At 40.5% G+C, this 22516-nt stretch overlaps 2 protein-coding genes across 3 annotated transcripts in view; both read right to left on the reverse strand.

Moving 5' to 3' along the window:
* Positions 1-1653, reverse strand: part of OVCH1 (ovochymase 1) — a 51976-nt gene extending 50323 nt beyond the window's left edge. Inside the window, 2 exon segments of the mRNA XM_045073458.1 lie at positions 970-1458; positions 1584-1653. Coding sequence (XP_044929393.1) covers positions 970-1458; positions 1584-1653 — 559 coding nt within the window.
* A 1982-nt stretch (positions 1654-3635) lies between these two features.
* Positions 3636-22516, reverse strand: part of TMTC1 (transmembrane O-mannosyltransferase targeting cadherins 1) — a 264007-nt gene continuing 245126 nt past the window's right edge. For both annotated transcript variants that reach the window (XM_013057825.2, XM_004755702.3), the window contains 6 exons: positions 21217-21352; positions 20528-20672; positions 19375-19512; positions 17406-17528; positions 14532-14609; positions 3636-9356 (listed from right to left, as the gene is read on the reverse strand). In XM_013057825.2, the coding sequence (XP_012913279.2) occupies positions 9216-9356; positions 14532-14609; positions 17406-17528; positions 19375-19512; positions 20528-20672; positions 21217-21352 (761 nt within the window). In that variant the 3' untranslated portion in view covers positions 3636-9215. The remainder of the gene's footprint in view (positions 9357-14531; positions 14610-17405; positions 17529-19374; positions 19513-20527; positions 20673-21216; positions 21353-22516) is intronic.

Here is a 22516-nt window from a genome sequence, read left to right on the forward strand (position 1 = left end):
CAGTAGGCGCTGCCCTAGGAAGACGTAGACGTGGGGGGGGGGCGGGAGGAGCTAGCCGCCCACCCCATCCGTTCCCAGCGTACTCTGGGGCCGGTGGGGGAGGGGAGCATTATAGAATTTAGGGTGCATTAAAGATCCTGGAGAACAACATATGCTACTCCAGAAAAGAGATATATATTTGACCTTAAATTACTTCTAATTGGCTATTCTTCCGTGGAGAAGGCTCCTTAGCCCAAGTGCCTAAAACCTTGAACTCCAGAATTTAAACAATCTCCAGAAGAAACTGTTGTGCCGGAGTTTTCAGTCTGAGAGACCACCAAGGAGCCAAGCACCGATGCAATCACATGAGGGTTTATTTGACAGGCTTCAGCTTGGGCCCAAGTATACCGGACACAGCGGACTAGGGCCTTGGACCCTGAGCCAGATTACAGTCAGAGTTTTAAAAAGCAGAGTAGGGGGTGGACTCGGCGGTGGGTGAGGACAAAGCGGGTGTTCAGAAGGGCTATCAAGGTAAAGAAGACTGGCAGGATCTTGAAGGCCTGGTGGCTATCAAGCCAAGGCTGTTTTTCCCTTTGACGAGGCACTAGCATGAAGACAACTGGGAGTTTCCTGGTGGCATGTCACATTCTTGCTCTCAAGCGTCCTTGTTAGTGAGATTTGGGTTTAGAAGAAATTTAACTTTGTTTACTTTTCCTTCTACCTCAGCCTCCTTCCGTTTTGTTCATGGAGGGGAGGATGATACTAGGGCTTAAGGAACGGAGTTATTTGTCTCTGGAAATTGGGCTAGACTCCAGGTGGGTACAGCCTTGTTTTTCTTGGCCTCCACAAAACCCTGGCCCGTCTGAGAATTTCCGGGCCTGCGCCAGCCCCTCACCCTTCCCCCGGGGCTGAGGGCTGACGGAGTCAAGAAGCCTCCCTGGCCGGTACTCAGCCCCCGTCCGCAGCCTCCCCGTGGGGATCCGAGCTCACCCAGGCTTTGCGGGAGGCCCCCAGCGAGCAAGAGCGCAGACCCCGCCCGGCCCGACGGGCACCCGCGTGGTCCCGAGCGCGGGGACGACACCGCTTCCTCCGCCGCAGCTGCACACTCCGCGTGGGGACAGCGAGCCCCGGGGTGCAGACCCTCCCTCCCGGAAGTGCCCGCCGCGCTCTTCACTCCAGAGCCGACGCCGAGGGGCCGCACCTGCCCCGGGCGGCCGGGCTCACAGCTGCGGCTGCCCTCCAGCACCCCTACCCTCCCGATCCTCTTGGTGGTCCCCGGGCTGCAGCCGCCCCCCCCCCCCGTCCCGCCACGCCGCGCCTCCACAGGTGTGCAGGGGGGCTCCGCCGGTGATCCCGGGAGCAAGGGGATCAGTGGCCTGGAACGCTCAGCACAGGGGAATTCTGTCTCAGTCCCGGGAAGGTGGCGGGAGCCAGAGTGAGGAAGCTGGTCACCCATCCAAGACACAGGCAGGCCCCTTTCTGAAAAGAGGAAGACTCATGGAAGCTTATTGAGTAATTAATAGGACTGCCCCACCTTGTAAGAAGCTTGTTGAAGCCCTTGGCGTTCAAGAATATGCAGAGTGGCTGTGAAAGATCAGGTTTACGGCTGCCATCCCCTTGCTGGGTGGTTGTGTTACTAGCTTCAGTGGAATGGGCCAAAGCGGTAGGATCCATCGTGTAAGATTATTAAAATGAATTCATTGGTAAGATTGATATGTCAGCATATTTTTTCTAGAAGCCTTATTTTGTCGTAAGATAACTTGAGGTTGGGAGAGGAAGAAAGCCAGAATTTATAATGGGTTTGTGTTCTATCAAAAAATTAGGGCAAAGCCCAGTGGACATTCTATATATAATAAAGGTAGACACCAATCTCCCAGACCCAGTTGTCTTACTTTTGTGTAAGATAGAAATAAAAGCTCCTTAACTAAGGTGGGAAGTATACAAATTAGGGAGACAGGCAGGCGATGGACAGATGGACAGGAAAGCAGAAGACAGTCAAGGTGAAGGGAATGCAGGTACAGAAACAAGCAGGTGAGAATCAGCTGGGGACAATGACCCTAAAACTGCAGAAGGGAACAGGAGAGAGATCAAAGGGCCCCTTTCAGTGAAAAACTTAAAGAATCCAATTGGCACTGAAATCAGAAACAGTCTCAAATCTTACATGAACATGAAAAGTGTTTCTCTGATTTTTATGTCCCATCTAACATCAAGAAGCTCTAGAGGGTCACTGTCCAATTACAGTGGACACTAGCCCTACGTGATTATTTAAATTAGTATTAACTACAGTAAAAGCATTAGTTCCTCAGACACACCAGCTCCATTTCAAGGGCTCAATAGCCACCAGTGCCTAGTGGAGAGTGTACAGAGGACACTGCCATCATCACAAATAGTTCTATTGGACTGAACTGTTCTTGAGAATAGCAAGCACAGCTTTATTTATTTAAGGACATCTTGCAAAAGTTTAAGTAGAGGACTCCTCTAGCTAGGGTGTCTAGGGGACACTGGGAGGGGTCTTGGTAAGGGTAAGCAGCCTTTCTGTACCTCTAGGCTTGAACATTGCAAAGGGAATCCCCAGCTATAGTGGCTGGCTGACCTGGGGCACTCACCACCCCACCTTTAAATTTTGTTTTCACTCTGGTGATCTTACCAGGAATACCATAGCCTTCCCTTGCCCCAGGGACAAACTACTCTCCAATAAAAGCTCAGATCCTCCAGATAGACCCAAATACCTACTTCTTCTTCTTCTATACAATGTTTTGTGTAAACAAATTTTTCCATCCCTGCTAAACTACTGGTCTGAATTCTAGAACCTTCTCCAAAGTCCCACAAGGCCCAAGATTCAGCACTAAGGGGATTCTTGGTGACCGTGGAAACTGAAGTTTCATTTACTTATTTGTTGCAGGGACAGAACACTATGAAGCAGAGGGAATGTGAAAGGTGGAGGTAGAAAGAATGGTGAAGACAATTCACTCAAATAGCTCAGCTGAGAAGGAACAAAGAGATGTGGTAGCAGTTAGAGATGAAAAGAAATACAGGAAGAGCTTACATTTTTCTTTCCCAAATGATTTTGATGGTGGTTACCTGTATCCATGTTTTAAAATAGAATAGAATTCACATGAGTCAGTAGAAGGAAGAAGTTAAAGATGAAAAAGGGAGGTAAAGGGATGGAATGAAACTTCACAAGAGGCAAAATCCAGAGCCTAGGTCCCTTTTCCACTGTAGTAACAGGGGAGGAAAGAATTGGGTACAGGAAGTTTGTAGACAGAGTGCAGCGTATTGAGAGAATATGTTTTCTACCTTTTACTTACTCTCTGCAGAGAGGTTGAAGGCATCTGCTCAGCAAGATGAGAGGAAGAGATCAGGAGCACTTAAGGACTGAAACAGTCACTGCAGGTATGGGAAAGAGAGCAGACAAGAAACACACAAAACTGTGATGCAATGAATGAATATGAGAAGGAAGAAGATTTCTTTCTTTTAAAGCAGACACTTTTAAAGCTGACACATGTCAGCTAGTGACAGGGGTTTCAATGGGTACTAATTGCTGAGCACTTGAGAGATTGAAACAGACATAATTATTTTCATTATATTTTACATAAAATACACATTTACATAAATTTCATTTTGGAAAGACCTAAGCAGAGCATACATAATCAGACTTAAATGGGAGAAATACTTTAATGGGAAATATATTTCTAGCTGGCACAAGAAAAATAACAAAATGTGCATTTATATATAACTGATCAAAGTAGGAAATAAAAACATGAACAAAGAACACAATGCAAGTCATTTTCTCCCTGATAAAAGGAGGGATCCATGTGAGTCACCAAGTCAGATGCTTACCACATTATAAAAGCAAGCCGTGGCTTCTACAGATTATTTTAATTCCTTTGAAGGAAATCTTTAAGAATATTTCCCCCTGACACATAACAAAATGACCAATTTTTATGTGTATTGACTGCAAAATAAGAATATCTCCGTCATATGAAAGCACTTGGACATTGCACTCACTCTTATGGTTGTGTGTGTGTTTTGTGGCGGTGATTAATTTCTCAAATGAAGGGCAACACTAATCAGTTATCTCTTCAGAGGTAAAGGGCTTTCAGTCTGGTTTCAGAGACACACAGAGCTTGCTAGTTTCACAGAACTAACCAGTCACTCCCTGAGTGACAGACATGGCTGAGAGGCTTGGTGACCTGTCCAGGGTGGGGCGGCTCCTCTGTAGCCAAACAGGCCTACCACCCAGATTTCCTGATTCTGGGACCGGAGCACCCCTCCTTTGGGCCAGCAAGGCAACCCCAAAAGGATGTTATGCACACTGGAAACTTCCAAACATGACATAAATATATACCATTTGCACCATCGAGAATGGGAAGAAACTCTTGGGTTTCTGAACATAGATTAATCTTTCCATCTTGGGGTAAATGGTGATCTAATAATGACTAATGTGATGGATGGTGATTTCATGAGCTACATGCCCTAAAAGGTTTTAGCTGAAAGGATCTTTGGTGATAAAAATAACACATTTTTATATGAGCCATTTGATAGGCATGAAAATTATCAATTTTGTTGTCTTATTTTGCTGATATTAAAGAACTCCTTTGATTATAGATATTTTTTCTCTTGAAGTTAATGGCTACCACAACCAAAAAGAAAGAAGGAAGTTCTATTTTTTGAAGAACTGTTCAACATATTTTTCTTTTACAACAAAACATCAAGAATAATCATAAAAAGTTATGTTATATATTTGGCATTGTAAGCCTTTATCTTACTCAATTGCAGCCTAAATGCAAGATTTGACAGGTATTTCTTCTTTTAAAATACCAAAAGGTGTCAGATAGTTACTTTTTGCTATTATTGGGAGATACCTGAAGTAAATGTGATTTGGAAACTAGGTGAAAAATTAAAAACAAACTAACTACCCATAACTACATTTGCTCTGATTGTCGTTATGAATACCCTATAGATTTATTAATCTAAGATGCACATCCTTCACACATCAGATCAAACGTTTTATTTCCCCCTCAAAAACAGATTCTAATGAGTACAAGAAGAAATAATTAACAAAAGCTGACGTGTGTAATCAAAACAGATACATAAGTCTAGGCATACACTCTACACCATGAACACCGCCAATGAGTTTTACATACTGGGTGCCTTGTCTGGTGTATACACATGGTGTATACACATTCTTCTCCATCTGAGAGTGAAGGATTCTGAAAATGTGAGGTCAAATTACAGTCCAATTGCCACCAGTGCAAACTGCCCCACCCACCCCACCTGTCAATCTTGAAACAATAGTCTCAATCAATCAACTGTGCCATGAATTATTTTTTAGAATTCTTTGGCTCATTTTAGTCTAGATTTAAAAGTAAAAATGGAGAAACATGGTAAAAGTCATAGAAGTTCCATTAAAGTTGTTAGCCTACTTCTCTAGTCTCGCTGCATTTTAGCATCTGGACTAGGCAGCCAGCATCTCAGAGACTGCCCAAGGGCCCCAGGTGATCCTGCAGTCCCACCCGGCTTGAGAGCCCCTGTGTGTCAAGGAACAGTTCTTAACTATCAGCTGAATGTGGTTCTTCGATCTGAGGGGCCTGGAATGTTTAGTAGAGACAATAAGAAACCACACATTCATTTTTATTCCCCTTCAAATTATAGTTTCTGTGGGTCGGTTGGTAAAGAACAGTTTGGATTTTCTCATTTAGTCTTGTTGAGAAGTACGGTACAATCACTACAAACCCCTCCATCAAGTGAGGTATGACGAGTGTCAGTCTCATGCTAGGGGCTGTGATGTATTATAGGAGGTTGTCGTTAAAGTGCTGGCTTTCATCTTTGTTTTGTGATGAACTTCAAAACAAACAGACCCAAAAGAATATTTACATCTCAGGATTCCCTAAAATAAAATTTCTTTTCCTCCAAGGTATTTGAATCTTTGGTTTACTTAACGTTACATCGCTAAACTGTGTTTTACGAATACTGTTAACAGCTGGAAAACATCTGGATCACTTAAAAAACCCTGAAGAATTCTTAAGGTTGAAATAAACTTGTAAAGCCATTCTCATGGTTCCTATATCAAAGGATTGCCACTTAATGGGAATCTTAAAGGCCAGGAGGACTGGTTCTAGGTAGGACAGAAGGACAGGTTAGATTGGCAGTACACGGGGGATATATGTACACAAAGGACTCAAAATGTAGCTGAGAAAAAAAAGCGAGTGTTGCTCAGAGGAACACAGTCACAAATGAAACTCTGATCATTGGATCAAGTGTTCAGCCAGACTAAAGCATCTCCTATCTTGTCCTGGGCCAACTTCCCTCCCACTGAGGACACCTTACATATTTAAGGATCCAGTGCAAGATGGAATTGCAGGACCCCTCTTTCAAAATTATTAAGAATTTCAAGCAGGGCCTTCAACCCAACACAGAGGCCTTCTGAGAGCAGGACCCCCAGGGACCACATGAACCTCAGGCCCATGAAGCCAGCTCTGCCATTCCATCTCAGAAAGGGGACAGCAACTCTCTTGGCAGCAACTCTCCTGCCAAGCACACTTTTAGTAGGGGACTCTGGATGTATGTCCACAACTAGCCAGGGCACTCTGATTTTATTGATAGGAATGAATTCCACATAGTATTTCATGTTACAAGTAATATCTTTGAAAAATAACATTTATTTTCTTTTAGACACCATTTAACTATGAAAACTATTTCATTGGCTACATCTCAGTGGCATTATTAAATCCTGATAAAAATATCTGACCCAACAAATGGTGCTTACTTTTCACGTTCAAGGAGATGCCAGTGTGTGTGCACAGAATGAGCCAGAGTGACAGTGTGGGGTGGGGGGCAGAATGAAGGGAGGCTAAGGGGCTTGGGGAGAAGAAGGGAGGGAGGAAGAGAGAGACAAAGAGACAGACAGACATGGGGAGAGAGAAAAGCACCCAAAAGAAGGTAGAACAACTCTCCTGAAGGCCATGTGACCCCTTCCCTCAGAAACTTTTAGGCTATAACCACCATTTCAACCATTCTCACTAATGTACCCTCTTACCTTTAGCGGCATTTCAAGTAAGGCATAATTGCTTTTCAAAATTTGGGACTTAGTCTTTTCTGTTAACTTCCTAGGTGTGAGTCTTGGTTACAGATTATTCTAAAAAGTTGTGATTTAAGTCTCAGATACTGTTTTTTAGCTAGGGCTTCATTCCCCCCACCCCCAATTTGGGGGTGGATTGATAATTTAATGAACACTGTGATACATTTCCTGGCCTTAGGACATAAAAGTATAATTTTGAGGAGAATGAAAATATTTTAAGTAAAATCTTGGACAAATTTATGACATATAAGGTTAAAAGACTACTAGAAACAGAAGATCACAGTGGCAATATATAGAGATTGTTGGATTATTGATATGTACAAACACATGTATGTTAATTCAAATTCTGGAATCCTTTGCATTTAAAATACGCCTTGCATCATCCCTTTACAGCGAAGTTCTTTTAACTAGACTTACCTTGACAAAAAATAACACAAAGGGGCAGTGTTGAAAAGAAGAAGGCTTTTTACCCTATCCTGGCCTGAGCAAGTGAAATCTGCACACCTTTGGGCTATGACATCTGTAGGCCACCTGGCTTAGCCTGCAAACAGCACTCCCCAGAGTGGTTCCTTCTCTTCTCTTCTTCTTCTTCTTTTTTTAATTTATGAAGATGACCAAATTAGAATCAGGTGTTCCAATTTCTTCACTTTCAAAATATATTACCACCCAAACACTGAACTCCACTTCCTAATTTCTTTAGCTTTGCCAAGTGAATCATCAATACAAGTTTTTTGAGGGGCTTTTAAAACTTTACATTGTAATTCAGATTTGTGATTTCTGTATGATCAGTTCTGAAAGCTGCTATTAAAACCACTATGTACAGAGAGAAAAATTTGTGTGTATATATATATATTAAATATATTTTATAAGTTACAAAATAAATAACACTAAAAACAAATGTCAACTTGTTAAGTTCCACTTTGCTGGCCTCTGTCTTTTAAATATAAATATGTATTTTTATAATTATGAATTTAGACTTTTTTCTCCCCTAGATTTTTTGAGCATTCGCCAAGAACTCTCCAATATTATAAATACAGAACCAAGAACTCTGGATTTCCATCACTCATGTTATACAGCACAGAATTCTCATTAAATTTCAGTAGACAAATCAATAGAGCTTCTCTTCCAACCTCTTCATAGTCTATGAAGATTTTTGTGATATATTGTATAGCATTTTCAGTGATTAAATATAGTTTTCAAAAAAATAATAAATCTCTGGATGACTGAATGTTAAGATAATAAAGTAGAGCATTTCTCTTAGTTAATATCTTTAATATTTCTCATGTAGAATATACTATTTTTTCTCCACCAAAATAACAATGTATGTGGAGTCAGAAACATTAATGATTCTAAAAGCACTTCTGAAATCTTAGAGCAGTATCACTACTCTAGTAATACTTGTAATAAAATTAAAATAATCTTAAACATTTCCATAAAGAAATTAGAGGAACCAAGATCCTTGATTTTCCCCCAGGGATGAGAATACCCATACACAATCCCAGAAGCTTCCTTTTTGTTATATCGGGCAATGGGAAAAGCTTGCATCAGAGTGGAATTTAATTCACTCTTTTGGGCTCTAGCAATATCCTTGGGGGGTATTAGACAAAGCTCACTTAACAACACCGTTTCCCCCAAATAGTCCAGAAGATTCTACAAAAACTATTAGATACTCATTTCTAGTTCTGGAGAACTAAATGAGTTACCTCTTGGTGGAATTACCCAGATGGTTTATCCCAGAGATTTTTTCCCTCTAGGACATATCTCATTTCACAAGGAAGAGCTGCTCTGCTGTCAGAGCATTTAAGCCTCTGTATTTCTAGGACATAAAAGTCTACACTGAGATGGAATTAGATTCTTAGGTTGGAAAAGCAGAGAAACAGATGAAGGGAAATCTGGAATTAAAGCCAACAAAAATCTGCAAAACGTGTAGTAGTTGTTTTACTTCCTCTCAGATGGAACCCTTGCTTGCTGTCTTCTTCCGTGGAAATGCAAGTCCCTCAGCAAGGGTTACCAGCGGGCATCCAAAAACGTGCCTCCCCAAACTCAGAGCAAGCGGAAAACTTCTCTGTTGTGCCCCTGCTGAGGTGAAGGCCTCCAACACTTCTTCCTCTTCCAGAAGCACCAGCACTGTCCCTCAAGACTGGGCCAAACATGGCTACGTCTGATCCTTTTCTCGAACTTCTTGTAATCTTTTCTCTAGGCGATCCAACTTGGCAAGATTTTCCTGCAGCAGTTTGCTGTCTGGAACCAGCTGTAAGGCTCTCTCGTAATAAGCTCTTGCAGACACATAGTTTCCCTGTGGGGAAAAAGAGAGACGGCAATTATAGTCTGACCCATCGGAACGCTCTTGGAGAATGGGGAGACTAAGAGACAGACCTTCTTGCCCAGTTTAACAGGAATGTCCTCAGAAGGAAACCCTGTCTGCATGGGTAATTTTATCCTTATCTTTTGGTGCTTTTGGAGAATCCATTTGTTTTAAGTACCAGGCCAGCTGGAGAATGTGAAGGATAAGAGTTACACCGTAAGGTGAAATGGCAGAAAAACAGATTTTCAATTCTACTAATATATGGTATGAGGCTATCATTTCATAGGGCTCTCATGGGGTTGGTACTATTCCTTAGTAATCAAATGGAGTCATGGCTAGAGATGGGGGGGTTGGGGGGGAAGAGGGAGGGAGGAAAGGGAGGGATGTTTGTGGGAAAATTCAAAAGTAGTGATTAAATAGTTTGGAATCTGCTAGACCTATTTAGTGGTGGAAGTTATTTTAATATCCAACTAACACGGAAGCAATATTTGCCTAATATGGGCTTTAATGTAAATATAAGTTTTTATAAAGTGAAAAGAACTGATAAGAATATGGAGTCAAATTTACCTAAGGTGTGTGACAATATGAACCTGCTGGATCCTCTTAAAGCAGGAAAGAAGGCATAGCGCCCCTGACCTGCTAAAGATACCTGTCACCACCCTCTGTTGGCCCCCATCTGCTTTATTCCATGGCTTTCTAACTGGAAATGACGTGTGCCTGTTCCAGATGGCTCCAGACAAATTAGTCATAATTATTGTTTTCCAGGCCCTTTTCTGCTACTAAATTTTACCTTCCTTATTTGGTTCACCCTCTTTCCCATCTGTGTCCTGCCACGTCTCAGAACTGAGTGTTAAGAGTTCTCTTCATTTCCCCACATTTCAATTTGCTCTATTTTATTCTCCATTACAGCTCCATGCGGACAAAAACCACTTACTCTCTGAATTCCCATCACAATTTAAAATAGCATCTCTAAGTGAGAGTTCTATGTAGCAACCAGTAACTAATATTTACTGAATGCATTAACTATCCTCCAAAAGAGCTAATGCGTGTTAAGAGCTCAGAGAGGCTGACACAGAGTGAGGCCTCAATCCAATGCTACCATTGTTGTCATTATTAAACAACCATCCAGGGTTGAGTAAACACCATCCCTTTATTACAGTACTCATTCGTCATACTGGTAAAAAGGAGAGTGGAAATGACGAAAAAGGAAATTGTAACTTTGGGAATCCAGGCTCCGACACATGCACAAATCAGAAAACAATTCTGATCATTAGCCCTGATTCTCATAAGAGGCTAAACAGAATTCTGAAGAGGTGAGACCCTGGATTTGCTTTATTCAATTGTTATTATTTTTCATCAACTCTAGCATTTATCTTCCAAGTATCTTGTGATTTTTACTAGGCTTAGCACACATGTGCAGACAACTGAGTGCTCTTAAAATATGTTTATATTACAGCTGACTTTGCAATTTTTCTGCTGAGAGTCTTCTCTGAATGTAGGCCTCAGCCCGATGCCTTGGCATTTCCTTCTCTGATTACCAGCTTTCTTTGTCCTTTCACGTAAAATCTACTGCTAGAATTATCTTCTCTCCCTCAACTTGCTCTTTACTTGATTAAACTGGAAGCCTTGTTTTTTTTGTTTTTTTTTTTAATTATATCCCTTGATTCAGTGTCCCCAGTTCTGAGATGCTAAGATAGGGAATCTGAATTACCTAATTTCTAAAAATGTGCTATCTAACTCCACATGGCTATTTAAGCTTCCATCAATTACGGTAAATTAAGAATTCAGTTGCTCAGTTGTACTAACCAAATTTCAAGGGCTCAACACGCACATGGGCTAGTGGCTGCTGCCTTTGACAGTGCAGCTATAGAACGCTTCTGACACCATGGAGAGTTCCGTACAATGCCACTCAAGAAAATGCACATACAGCAGTACTGAAAATAGTACTTTGTGGTGTGGTCCAGTTGATAGAACTCTTTGATTATAAAGAATGTATTTTAGCCTTTTTGGTCCATCCATTTCATCCTTTATGAAGCTTCATTATAATTATCTTTTATTATCAAGCAGTATAAGAAAGGGACAACTCCCTTCTCATCTCTTCATGCCATGACCTGGCAAAGCCTTATACCAACTTGCAACCTTACCACAGCCCTCGGTACCCTAAGTTTCACCTGGGCTCAGGGAAGGAGAGAAGCCTGGAAAGAGCTAATACCTCCTGACACATACACTACCTGGCAGTGCAAAGAGAAAGATAATGACCGCTCTCTCTTCAGGACCTCATAATAATCTTGCATCCTAATGGTACCATCTAAATGACCATATCCAAACCATGTGCCCGGTCTATATATTTATTCTGGATTGTATCATAATGAATTTGCTGATATTAGATGATTTTTCAATTACAAACATAGCAATTTTATACTGTTCAGCCTAATTCATGATGTTTGCAAAGACGAAAAACTGCATAAACTAATTTTTAATCAGTGTGTTCATTACATTTCAAAATAATACACTCAATAGATCCTTCTTCATTCTCCAGATACCTTTTCAGGGGAAGCACCTCTAAATTTAAAGCAATGGATTCACTCGTTAATCTGAGAATTCAATGAACATACTATTCTCCTTGTATTTCCAGACTTTTTGGAAAAGTCTTGAGTGTACTTACTGTACTTTTTTAAAAAAGATATATTTGTGTGTGTGTGTGTGTGTGTGTGTGAGAGAGAGAGAGAGAGAGAGAGAGAGAATATGAGCAGAAGGAGCAGAGGAGAAGGAAAGAGAATCCCAAGCAGACTCCATGCCGAGCTCTGAGCCCAACATGGGACTCAATTTCATAACCCCGAGTTGAAACAAGTCAGCTGCTTAACCAACTTCACCACCCAGGTGTTCCTATTTATTGTACTTTTTAAACTAATAACTGAACCCCACTGCTTTAAATGCAGGCCCATGTCATCTAAAAACATACTGAACATAGTATTTTAAAATATAACTATTTAATATATTAATTAAATATTTAATATTATGTTACTTTTCTTTCTCTCTATCTCTCCCTCTTCCTTCCTTCCTTCCTCCATCCCTCTTTCTTTAATTTTTTAAAAAATATTTTTAATTTTTATCTACTTATTTGACAGAGAGAGAGAGATCGGAAGGGAGAGGTAGAAGCAGACTTCCCCCATAAGCGGGGAGCCTGAAGCTGGGCTCGATCCCAGGACCCTGGGATCAACCGACTGAGCCACCCAGGTGTCCCCTTTCTTTCTGGTATTTTTTTCCAATGTGATTTATGATCACATTTATTTATTTATTCCATGTGATTTATGATCAAGCTTAAGTAAGTTCATATTGCTAGACACCATAGGAGATGATTAAGATCAGAGCTCAGGTTATTCTGCTCTGATAAATGTCCTGTTTATTCCTCTATTAGAGCACAACTCTCAGTCACATTATCCCCTTCCAGCTATGTTATCACAAGTTACCTTTCTGTTTTGTTGTGTTTCTGAGAGTGACCAGTTTCCACTTAATAGTAAATCCTACTGGGCTTTTATTTAAATGCTAATCACTATATTACTGTTTTAATATAAAGACTGATAGAAGCCTGAAAATAGGTTAGCTAAATAAGAGCGATCCTTTAAAAACATGTCAGACCATAGCATCTCTCTGCTGAGTCCTCTAAGGACCCCAACTCATTCAGCATGGCATAAAAGTAAAAAACCCTGCACTCCCCTTTAAGACTCTGCATGATCCTGCCCTGTGACTTAACTCTGACTCCAGCTTCTACCATTTCATCTTACTTGCCTCTTCCCCGTTCATCAAACACAGCAGGTACTCTCATACCTCAGGACCGTTGCATATGTTCTTTCCCTGTTTTGCCACATGGCTTTTCCCCTTCAGGTCTCTACTCAAAATCGCTTTTTAAAGTGAGGCCTTCCCTATTTGTGACGACGTGGATGGAACTAGAGAGTATTATGCTTAGCGAAATAAGTCAGTCCGAGAAAGACAACTATCATATGATCTCCCTGATATGAGGAAGTGGAAATGCAATGTTGGGGACTTGGGGGGGGGGTAGGAAAAGAATAAATGAAACAAGATGGGATTGGGAGGGAGACAAACCATAAGTGACTCTTAATCTCACAAAACAAACTGAGGGTTGCTGGGGGGAGGGGGGTTGAGAGAAGGGGGGTGGGGTTATGGACATTGGGGAGGGTACGGGCTATGGTGAGTGCTGTGACGTGTGTAAACCTGGCAATTCAGATCTGTACCCCTGGGGCTAATAATACATTATATGTTTATGAAAAAAAAAATAATTAAAAAAAATAAATAAAAAATAAAGTAGACCTTCCCTAACCACCTTAATTTTAAATTTCAGCCCTTACTCCATGGTACTTCCTATCCCTGTTCTCTTTTTTCTCCATAGCACTATGATATATTTTACATATAGATGTATGTATGGATGTGTTTATTGCCTATCTCTTTTACTAAATGTTAGCTCCATGAAGACAGAAAGTTCTGTCTTACTTATTTAGTGTTCTATTCCCAGTGCCTGAAGAAAGAGTACTTGGCCCATCACATGCACATCACATGTCAAATGACTGGATGAATGAATGAATGATAGCGAGTCTTTGAGTTCATTACTTATAGGCAGGAGCCTTCCCAAGGGTCATTTTTGATGATTCACTCAAAGATAGCTTTTCCTTTTGGAAAAATAAAAAACAAACCCACAAATAAACAACCTTGCATTTCAGTAAATGATTAGGGAGTAAAAGATACATTAGGTACAGGAAATAATAAAGTAATATTTAAAGTAACACTGTACTCTTGACCATGAGTTAAGCTGTAGGACAATGAGGTCCAGGAAGCCCCAACAAGGGGCAGATTTTATTTGCTGTATGATGATACCTCTCTTAGGTAACACATGGTTTTCTTTATGTTCAATAAAATCATGCAATATAATTTGTATAGACTTAGTTTTCAAATGACTTCATGATATTCAATATCTGGATAAAACAAAGTGAACATAATCTGTGCTGATTTCCCTTTTAAACATATAAGGCTTTTGATCTTTAAATAATTCAAAGAGGGAATTAACAATATTTTCTCAATCTTTTGAGAGAAGACAGAAAGAGAAAATGGAAAGAAAAAACCAAATCCCTTGGAAATGAATTATTCTCCTACCTTGATGTGTTCGATTCCACCCATGTTCATCCAAGCCTGTGCTTGATCTGGATTTAGCTCCACAGCAGCTTTATAGCTCTAAATATACAAAAAACATTTTCAGGTTGAGAAAGGAGAACCCACGTTTAATGCTACAGGACTGTGGAAATCACTTTCTTCTTATGTGAGAATGTAAACGGTTAACACAATGAAACCAGACACTACTAGCTCACAGGTGTTCCCGTTTATTTCAGTTATGTTTCAAAACTGATGACTGGGAAGTGGAGGAAACCGAAATGTGTAATTTGCTCATGGAGACTGAGGATGCCCACAGGGAATCCAGGTGATTTTATTATAGTGCAGCATTTCTCACTGGCCTTGACCTGCAAGAAAACTCTTTTGGATTTTTTGCTATAAATGGAGTTTGTAAGAATATACTTTTTCAATGATCACAGAATCTTTTAGAATCTTTTCCTATGTAGCTCAGCCCTTTCACAGTATCACTGGACTGGTTATTCAGCCTATACTGAAATCCTTGCAGTGACAGGATGCTCATTCCTTCCTTGAGGACATCTATCTTCCTAGGGGATAGTTTTAATCATTAAAAAGCCTTCCTTTATCTTCTGCCACAGGTCTTCATATGTCTCAAGAGAATTACTTCTCTCTCAAATATCTCTTTTGGTCTGGAAATGTGTATCCCATTAAATGTAGCATCTGTGAGTCATACTGGTAATATTTTTTTTTTTAAGATTTTATTTATTTATTTCACACAGAGAGAGAGATCACAAGTAGGCAGAGAGGCAGGCAGAGAAAGAAAAGGGAGAAGCAGGCTCTCTGCTGAGCAGAGAGCCCGATGCAGGGCTGGATCCCAGGACCCTGAGATCATGACCTGAGCCAAAGGCAGAGGCTTAACCCACTGAGCCACCCAGGTGCCCCAATATTGGTAATATTTTGCATGTTGTTTTATATCACCACTGGGTCTTAATTTAAGAGTGGTCACCTTAAATAAAGCTAATGGCTATGAGTGTTGCTTTCAATTACAAAGCTAAGTATCTGTGTCTCTATTTTAGTGCTCTTTGCTATTTTCACTGATGAACAGCTTCATAAAGCAAACAGAATCTGGTCCATCCCTCCTCCTGTTTTAAGAGAAACAAGCAAATAACAAGAAACTACACTTCTAAAGAGCTGGTAAAATAAACCTGAAGAATGTGTCTCTTAGGTTAATTTATATCAACAGCGATGAGAGTGTAGGGTAGAAAATAAGAAACTGGATTCAAATCCCAGCTCCATCTCTCACCCTCTGTGACCTTGAACAAGATACATAACCTCTGAGTCTCAGTTTATAAAACTATAAAATGGAGACAATGACCATAGCTTTCTTATATGACTATTGAGAAGATCAAATTACTTAATATGTGTAAATCATAAATAAAAATGCTACTCATAGCCCTATTCCTATCTGTCATAGATCTAGCCACTTTATTTATTAATTGATTGGCTGATTGATTTTAAGTAGACTTCACACCCAGTGTGGAGCCCAATGTGGAGCTTGAACTCACAACCCTGAGATCAAGAATTGAGCTGAGATCAAGAGTTGGACGCTTAACTGACTGAGCCACCCAAGCACCCAAATTTAGTCCCTTTAAAATGATTACCTGATTTATAGTTAAAGCAACTAGAAAATACATTTGTTTTCAATACAATGTATAAGATATAGATACCAGATAACTTCATAATTAAATTACATATTCATTAAATTGTCATTTTAAAATGCTCACATGTTACGGTATTGAAAATGTTCACAGGGCAAGGGGTCTGGGCAGCTCAGTTAATTAGGTGTCTGACCCCTGATTTCAGCTCAGGTCATGATCTCAGGGTCTTGCGATTGAGCCTCTGTGCTCAGGGGGTTGTCTGCTTCTCCTCTCCCTCTCTCTTTGCCCCTTCCCCTGCTTGAGCACTCTCTCTCTCTAAAATACATAAATAAAGCTTTTTAAAAAATGTTCACAGGGCACAGAAAAATACGCAATTTCCCCTTCAAATATGCCACTGTTTTAAGAGTCTATGTTCAAGTTAGTTTTCCCAAATATCTTTACCTGTTTCTGAATATTTTGAAAGGCACTGTTTGTTTCTATAACATTTTTATTTGTTTGGAATATCTTTTTGATTTCAAACTACGTACAAATTTTATGAGAACTGTAAATACTGAATGCCTCTAAGACACAAGGCATTATGTTTTAGAACATGGAAGGAAGCAGTCCCTTTATACAAGCAGTCCAATCTAACTGGGGAGCAGGCACTGTGCACAGAGGATTGGGGGCAGGGTTCAGGGAAGGAGGAGAGAATAGGGAGAGTAAAATGATGCCTAACAATACAATGTAATATATGATACTTTCAAATGACTTGTAGAGATGGTATATGTAAAAGTTCACAGGAAACAAGGATACTGGGAGAAAGCAAGATCCAGATGGGCTTCCAGAGGGAGGAAGACTATGTGTTACTGGATGAGATGGAATCTTGTGAGGAATTGAGGGGATGTGTGGAAATGTCAAAGCTATTTAGATACTCATCTAGATGGACTAGAGGGTTACTGCTGGCCAAAAGAGAGAGTGAGAGAGGCAGAGTGAGAGACTAACTGAGGGAATAATGTGGCATTGCTTCAAACATCAAGTTAAAGGTGGTAATTCAGAAAATAATGCAGAGATACTGCAGATCTCTGAATAGTTAAAAAAATAGTCAATTATACAAACTAAACGTGTAACATCATGGCCATTAATCAAAAAATTCACTCCATAAATATGCCAGTGATCTTAAATTTTACTGTATATGCCTCCGTAAAGATTGAGTACTAATTTTAATCTCTTAATTTAATAATATCATTTGATTAAGTGTTTATACCTCAAAAGCTTTATCCAGAAGATTCTGCTCTCTTAGTTGGTTTCCTTTTGTGAAAAAAAGTTCAGATACAACTTTTGGGTCCTTTGGCTTCAGCTGGAGAGCTTTGTCGATAGCATCAAGTGCCTGCCAACAGGTTTGAAAGGAAGACAGAATGTAGATGAGATGAAGAAAAACTAACTTAAAAGATAACATTTATACTTTTTGTCCTTAAGTATTAGCTGGTGCGGTAAATGACAATCAAAACACATTCTTCGTTCTCTCTGATATTCTCACTGAGAAATAATGTGGCCCTGACAAAATAATTTTCCTATACTCCAGGGTTTTCATTTACACTGTGACAATGACATGTCCCTGACCAGTTCACAGGGAAGTGAGTGATAAAGATGAAAGAAAACAAGACCTGGGGTCAGGTGATTTACCCTGCCTGTATCCATCTGGACCACTCCAAACACAGCCTCCTCTTAGGTCCCTGGTACCCACTCTGCACCCCCCAGCACCCACTGCCCCACTCCCTGCAGCTAGGGATCCTTCAGAGCACAAATTCCACCATGTCGCTCTTCTCCTTAAAAGCCCAAGGCTTCTCTAAGGATAAAAAATAAAACCTTTGCCCTGGTCCTGAGCCCTGTGCCCCATATCCATTTTCGAAACTGCTATTTGTGGCTACAGTCTGCAGCCTCAGAAAACAATTCCAGCCTTGGTTCTAACCAAGGTTCTAACTTGCTTTTCTAAGCATCCCTTAAGATACCATTTAGTATTTGATGTTAAGTCTCTTTGGAGAGGAGAATCTGGGTTGCCCGAATTGGCAAAATCGGTTACTATTCTAAAAGCATGTCTGTTCCGATGACATAAAAATTGGAAGGGTGACTACTAAGGTCTTTGGGCAACTTACAAAGTGAAGAAAAGTAACCCTCTAGTCCATCTAGATGAGTATCTAAATAGCTCCCTTTGAGAAGGTTCTAGTGCTGCGGCTTCCCGGTAAATCTGGAGAGTTTCATCATACCGGCCTGTGTTATAATACAGTGCTCCCAAAGGTGATAATAGCTCTGCTTTGCGTGCCACCTGCAGGGCTCTGAGTTTTAAGAAAGGTGAACTGAAATTCTCATAGGTACATCTGTCTCCAGCAAACTCTGTGACCAGTATCTTATACAGTGCCCTGCTCCCTTTATGCCCATCCCTCAGATTTGTCATTTGCTGCTGCCACAGGGCCTTTGCATATACTTTAACTGGCCTGCAATGCTTTTCACTGCCCCCCTTCATCTAGTAACACCTATTTATCATTCAGCATTAACCTTCATATCACTCCACAGGGAACCTAATCTTTCAGATCACTCAGGTCCCTGATAACATGCTTGTTAGGACCATGACACTCTTCATGACATTACTAAGCATAGCTATAATTCTACATTTGTTTTTGATTGCTTATTTAATCTTGGTTTCCTCTTCTTCTATAAACTCCATTGGGACAAAGCTGATTTTTTTGGTTTTTCTTATACTACTTTATTCCTGGTACCTACCACAGAGGCTGGCATATATAAGGCATTCCATAAGTATTTACTGAATCGCTCCATAAATTCAAATCACATAACTTTTCAAATGGAGATAAACAATAATAGTTGAAATACAAGGTCACTGACCTGTATAAAGACTGCTATAAGGATTCTATAAATAATGTATTTGAAGGAACATAGAAAATGATGAAACATACAAATGTTAGTCTATATCTAGTTAGGTGAAAACAAATTGAGATACTATCACATAAAATCTTTAGACCAAAAATGAACCAAGAAAGTATTGTTTCAAGGGGACATAGTAGAATTTGGGGGTAACTGTGAAAAGCATCCGTAAGATATGATATGCCAATGGATGACATTCAAGATTGCTCAGCCTCATAAATGTGCAGACTGGAGAATCATTCAGGCACACCTCATTTTCTACCTGTGAATCCAAACAATTCCAGTGTGCTCCCTACCTTGTCGTGGAGCTCCTGCTTGCTGTAGATTGCTGACAACAGGCGGTAGCACTCAAGGCATCCGTTCTCTTCTGACACAATGTGGTTGGTCATCTTCTCAGCTTCTTTTGTCTGACCCATCACAGCCAAAACCTGAGCCTGCAAAACCACATTGAACTGGCTTAGGAGACACTGGTATCACCTCATCAAACAAAGCATTTCTGAAGAAAGGCATTCCAGAGACACTCCAGAAAAAAAATGCTTAGCATCTATTTGCAACTCAGAGAATTCCCACAGTGTACAGGTGTAAAATTTTGTTTGTTTGTTTATTTATTTATTTCGGCATATGCATGCACTGTGTGTGAATAGCAGGGACACCAAAGACATCAACAAAATGACTTGACTTTTTAAAAAATTCAACTATCTCAAAAGAAATTATTTCATATGGTTTCAACAGGATGTCATGTTTACAAAAAGATAACAAGTTTGATTTATTGCAGATCTAAAGAAGAGTAGCAAAAATGCACATTTCCAAAAACTGAAATTAAAAATATTGCTGATTATTAATTTCTTCAATTTGAGAACCATGCTCTAGCTATGTTAGAGAATGCCCTTGTTCTTAGAACTATATGCTTAAATATTTAGAAATAAAGGGCGGGGTGCCTGGGTGGCTCAGTTGGTTATGCGTGTGCCTTTGGCTCAGGTCATGACCTCAGGGTACTGGGATTGAGCCCCGCATCTCCCTCTCCCTGTCAAATAAATAAAATCTAAAAAAAAAAAAAAAAAAAAAAGAAGAAAGGCATGAGATCTGTAACTTCTGTATGGCTCACAAAAAAATTAAATGTATTAATACTAAGCATCTGTACACATAAATATGCACATATGTACTTATGTGGATGCATACACATACACACATACATACATGATAAATTCATCAAAAAGCTAAAAATGGACAGATCTGGGTGAAAGGGGATACATGAGCTATTCAGTAAATCAAAAACTTAAAAAACTTTTTTGGTGTATACGCCTTTGGTGAATGGCTCCCACACTGGCTATATGGGTATTCAGAAAATGGATTTATGGTAGTGCTCTAGTTGTAATTCTGGGGCTTCTGACCCAGCTCCCTGCATGGCACACTGCATGTCCAGCTCATCTCTTTCGCCAACGCACTCACCAGGGCCAGGCGGAGCTCCCTTTGAGAAGGTTCTAGTGCTGCGGCTTCCCGGTAAATCTGCAGAGCTTCATCATACCGGCCTGTGTTATAATACAGCGCTCCCAAAGGTGATAATAGCTCTGCTTTGCGTGCCACCTGCAGGGCTCTGAGTTTTAAGAAAGGTGAACTGAAATTCTCATAGGTACATTCTGAAAGCTTGAAACGCAGGTTTAAGGAGGACAGTCCTTGGTTTGACACTCTCCAACGTGGTCTCTGTTTTTATAATCAAGAAGACTGTTTTTAAAACAGTCTTGCCACCCTCTAACTATAAGAATGTCTCTAGTGACCTCACCATATGGAGACTGAGCTCCAAGGATCTTTCCCACTGATGGTGATAGGCTGGTTCCCATGCATGCACGGTCTGCCCCCCATATCCATTTTCGAAACTGCTGTTTGTGGCTGCAGTCCACAGCCTCAGAAAACAATTCCAGCCTTGGTTCTAACCAAGGTTCTAACTTGCTGTTCTAAGCATCCCTTAAGATATCATTTAGTATTTGATATTAGTCTCTTTGGAGAGGAGAATCTGGGTTGCCCGAATTGGCAAAATCGGTTACTATTCTAAAAGCATGTCTGTTCCGATGACATAAAAATTGGAAGGGTGACTACTAAGGTCTTTGGGCAACTTACAAAGTGAAGAAAAGGAACTTTACCGTTTGTACCATTCTTCAGCGGCACTGTTGTCTCCCAAGGACCTGTAGAGCCTCCCCAGATTCACCATGGCCACATGATGACTTGGGCTGAGTGTAATGGCCTGTTGGTAATGGGCCACTGCCTTCTCTGGAGAGCCTGTAGCCAGGGGTGGTTGGTGAGAGCAGAGCACGTCTTAATTATACAACACACGAGGCTCTTCAATTTCTCTTCTGATGTATATCATTCTTCTTCATATTACTGAGTCATACCATCAATTATTCAGTTTGTAAATGAGCTTGCATTTTGGCTTCGTCTCCTTGCCACTGTGTAGCTTTGGATCATTTTACTATTCATTCCCAGTTCCAAGGAAATCAATAATTAAAAAAAAGCAATAAAACCTAAAATCTGCTTTTTTCTTAATGTCTAACATTTTAGCCCAAGTGTTTTCTGGCCTTTGCCCTAGCTAATATGATGTTTTGAGATTATCTGTGACTGTTGTTTATACAAGATACTGTTATGTCTCATTATATGAAAAAATAGATAGGCTATTATAGAAAAAAAAAACAAAAAACTGTCCTGAAACTATTTCTAAGCGTTGGTTTCAATTACTCTACCACAACATAGTAATCAGGGCACTGCTTTATCTTTTTTAAAATCAGACATCTTTGTTAAATGGTATTTATGTAATGGGACTTTTAAAAAAAAAAGTAATAATGCCACCTTGCATTTGTTTTAAAGATTTTTTATTTATTTATTTGACAGAGATTATAAGTAGGCAGAGAGGCAGGCAGAGAGAGCGGGGGAAGCAGGCTCCACGCTGAGCAGAGAGCCCAATGTGGGGCTTGATCCCAGGACCCTGGGATCATGACCTGAGCCGAAGGTGGAGGCTTTAACCCACTGAGCCACCCAGGCACCCCACCACCTTGCATTTGTTTAATGCATTATACAGCTTAAAATATTTTAATTAAATGATCTTTACAGGTTTTTTTTTTTTAAAGATTTTATTTATTTACTTGACAGACAGAGATCACAAGCAGGCAGAGAAGCAGGCAGAGAGAGAGGAGGAAGCAGGCTCCCTGCTGAGCAGAGAGCCCGATGCAGGGCTCGATCCCACGACCCTGGGATTATGACCTGAGATGAAGGCAGAGGCTTTCACCCACTGAGCCACCCAGGCGCCCCATCTTTACAGGTATTTTTGACACAATTTAGCTGCCTTTAAAAAAAAAAAAAAAGGATTAATTAATTTGAGAGAGAGAGCGAGAGAGCGAGTGCGCGCGTGCGCGCATGAGCATGTGAGCTGGGGGAAGAGCAGAGGGAGAG

Source organism: Mustela putorius, unplaced genomic scaffold (genome assembly GCF_011764305.1).
Source record: "Mustela putorius furo isolate JIRA1106 unplaced genomic scaffold, ASM1176430v1.1 tig00537227_pilon_pilon_pilon, whole genome shotgun sequence".
Lineage (NCBI taxonomy): Eukaryota > Metazoa > Chordata > Mammalia > Carnivora > Mustelidae > Mustela > Mustela putorius.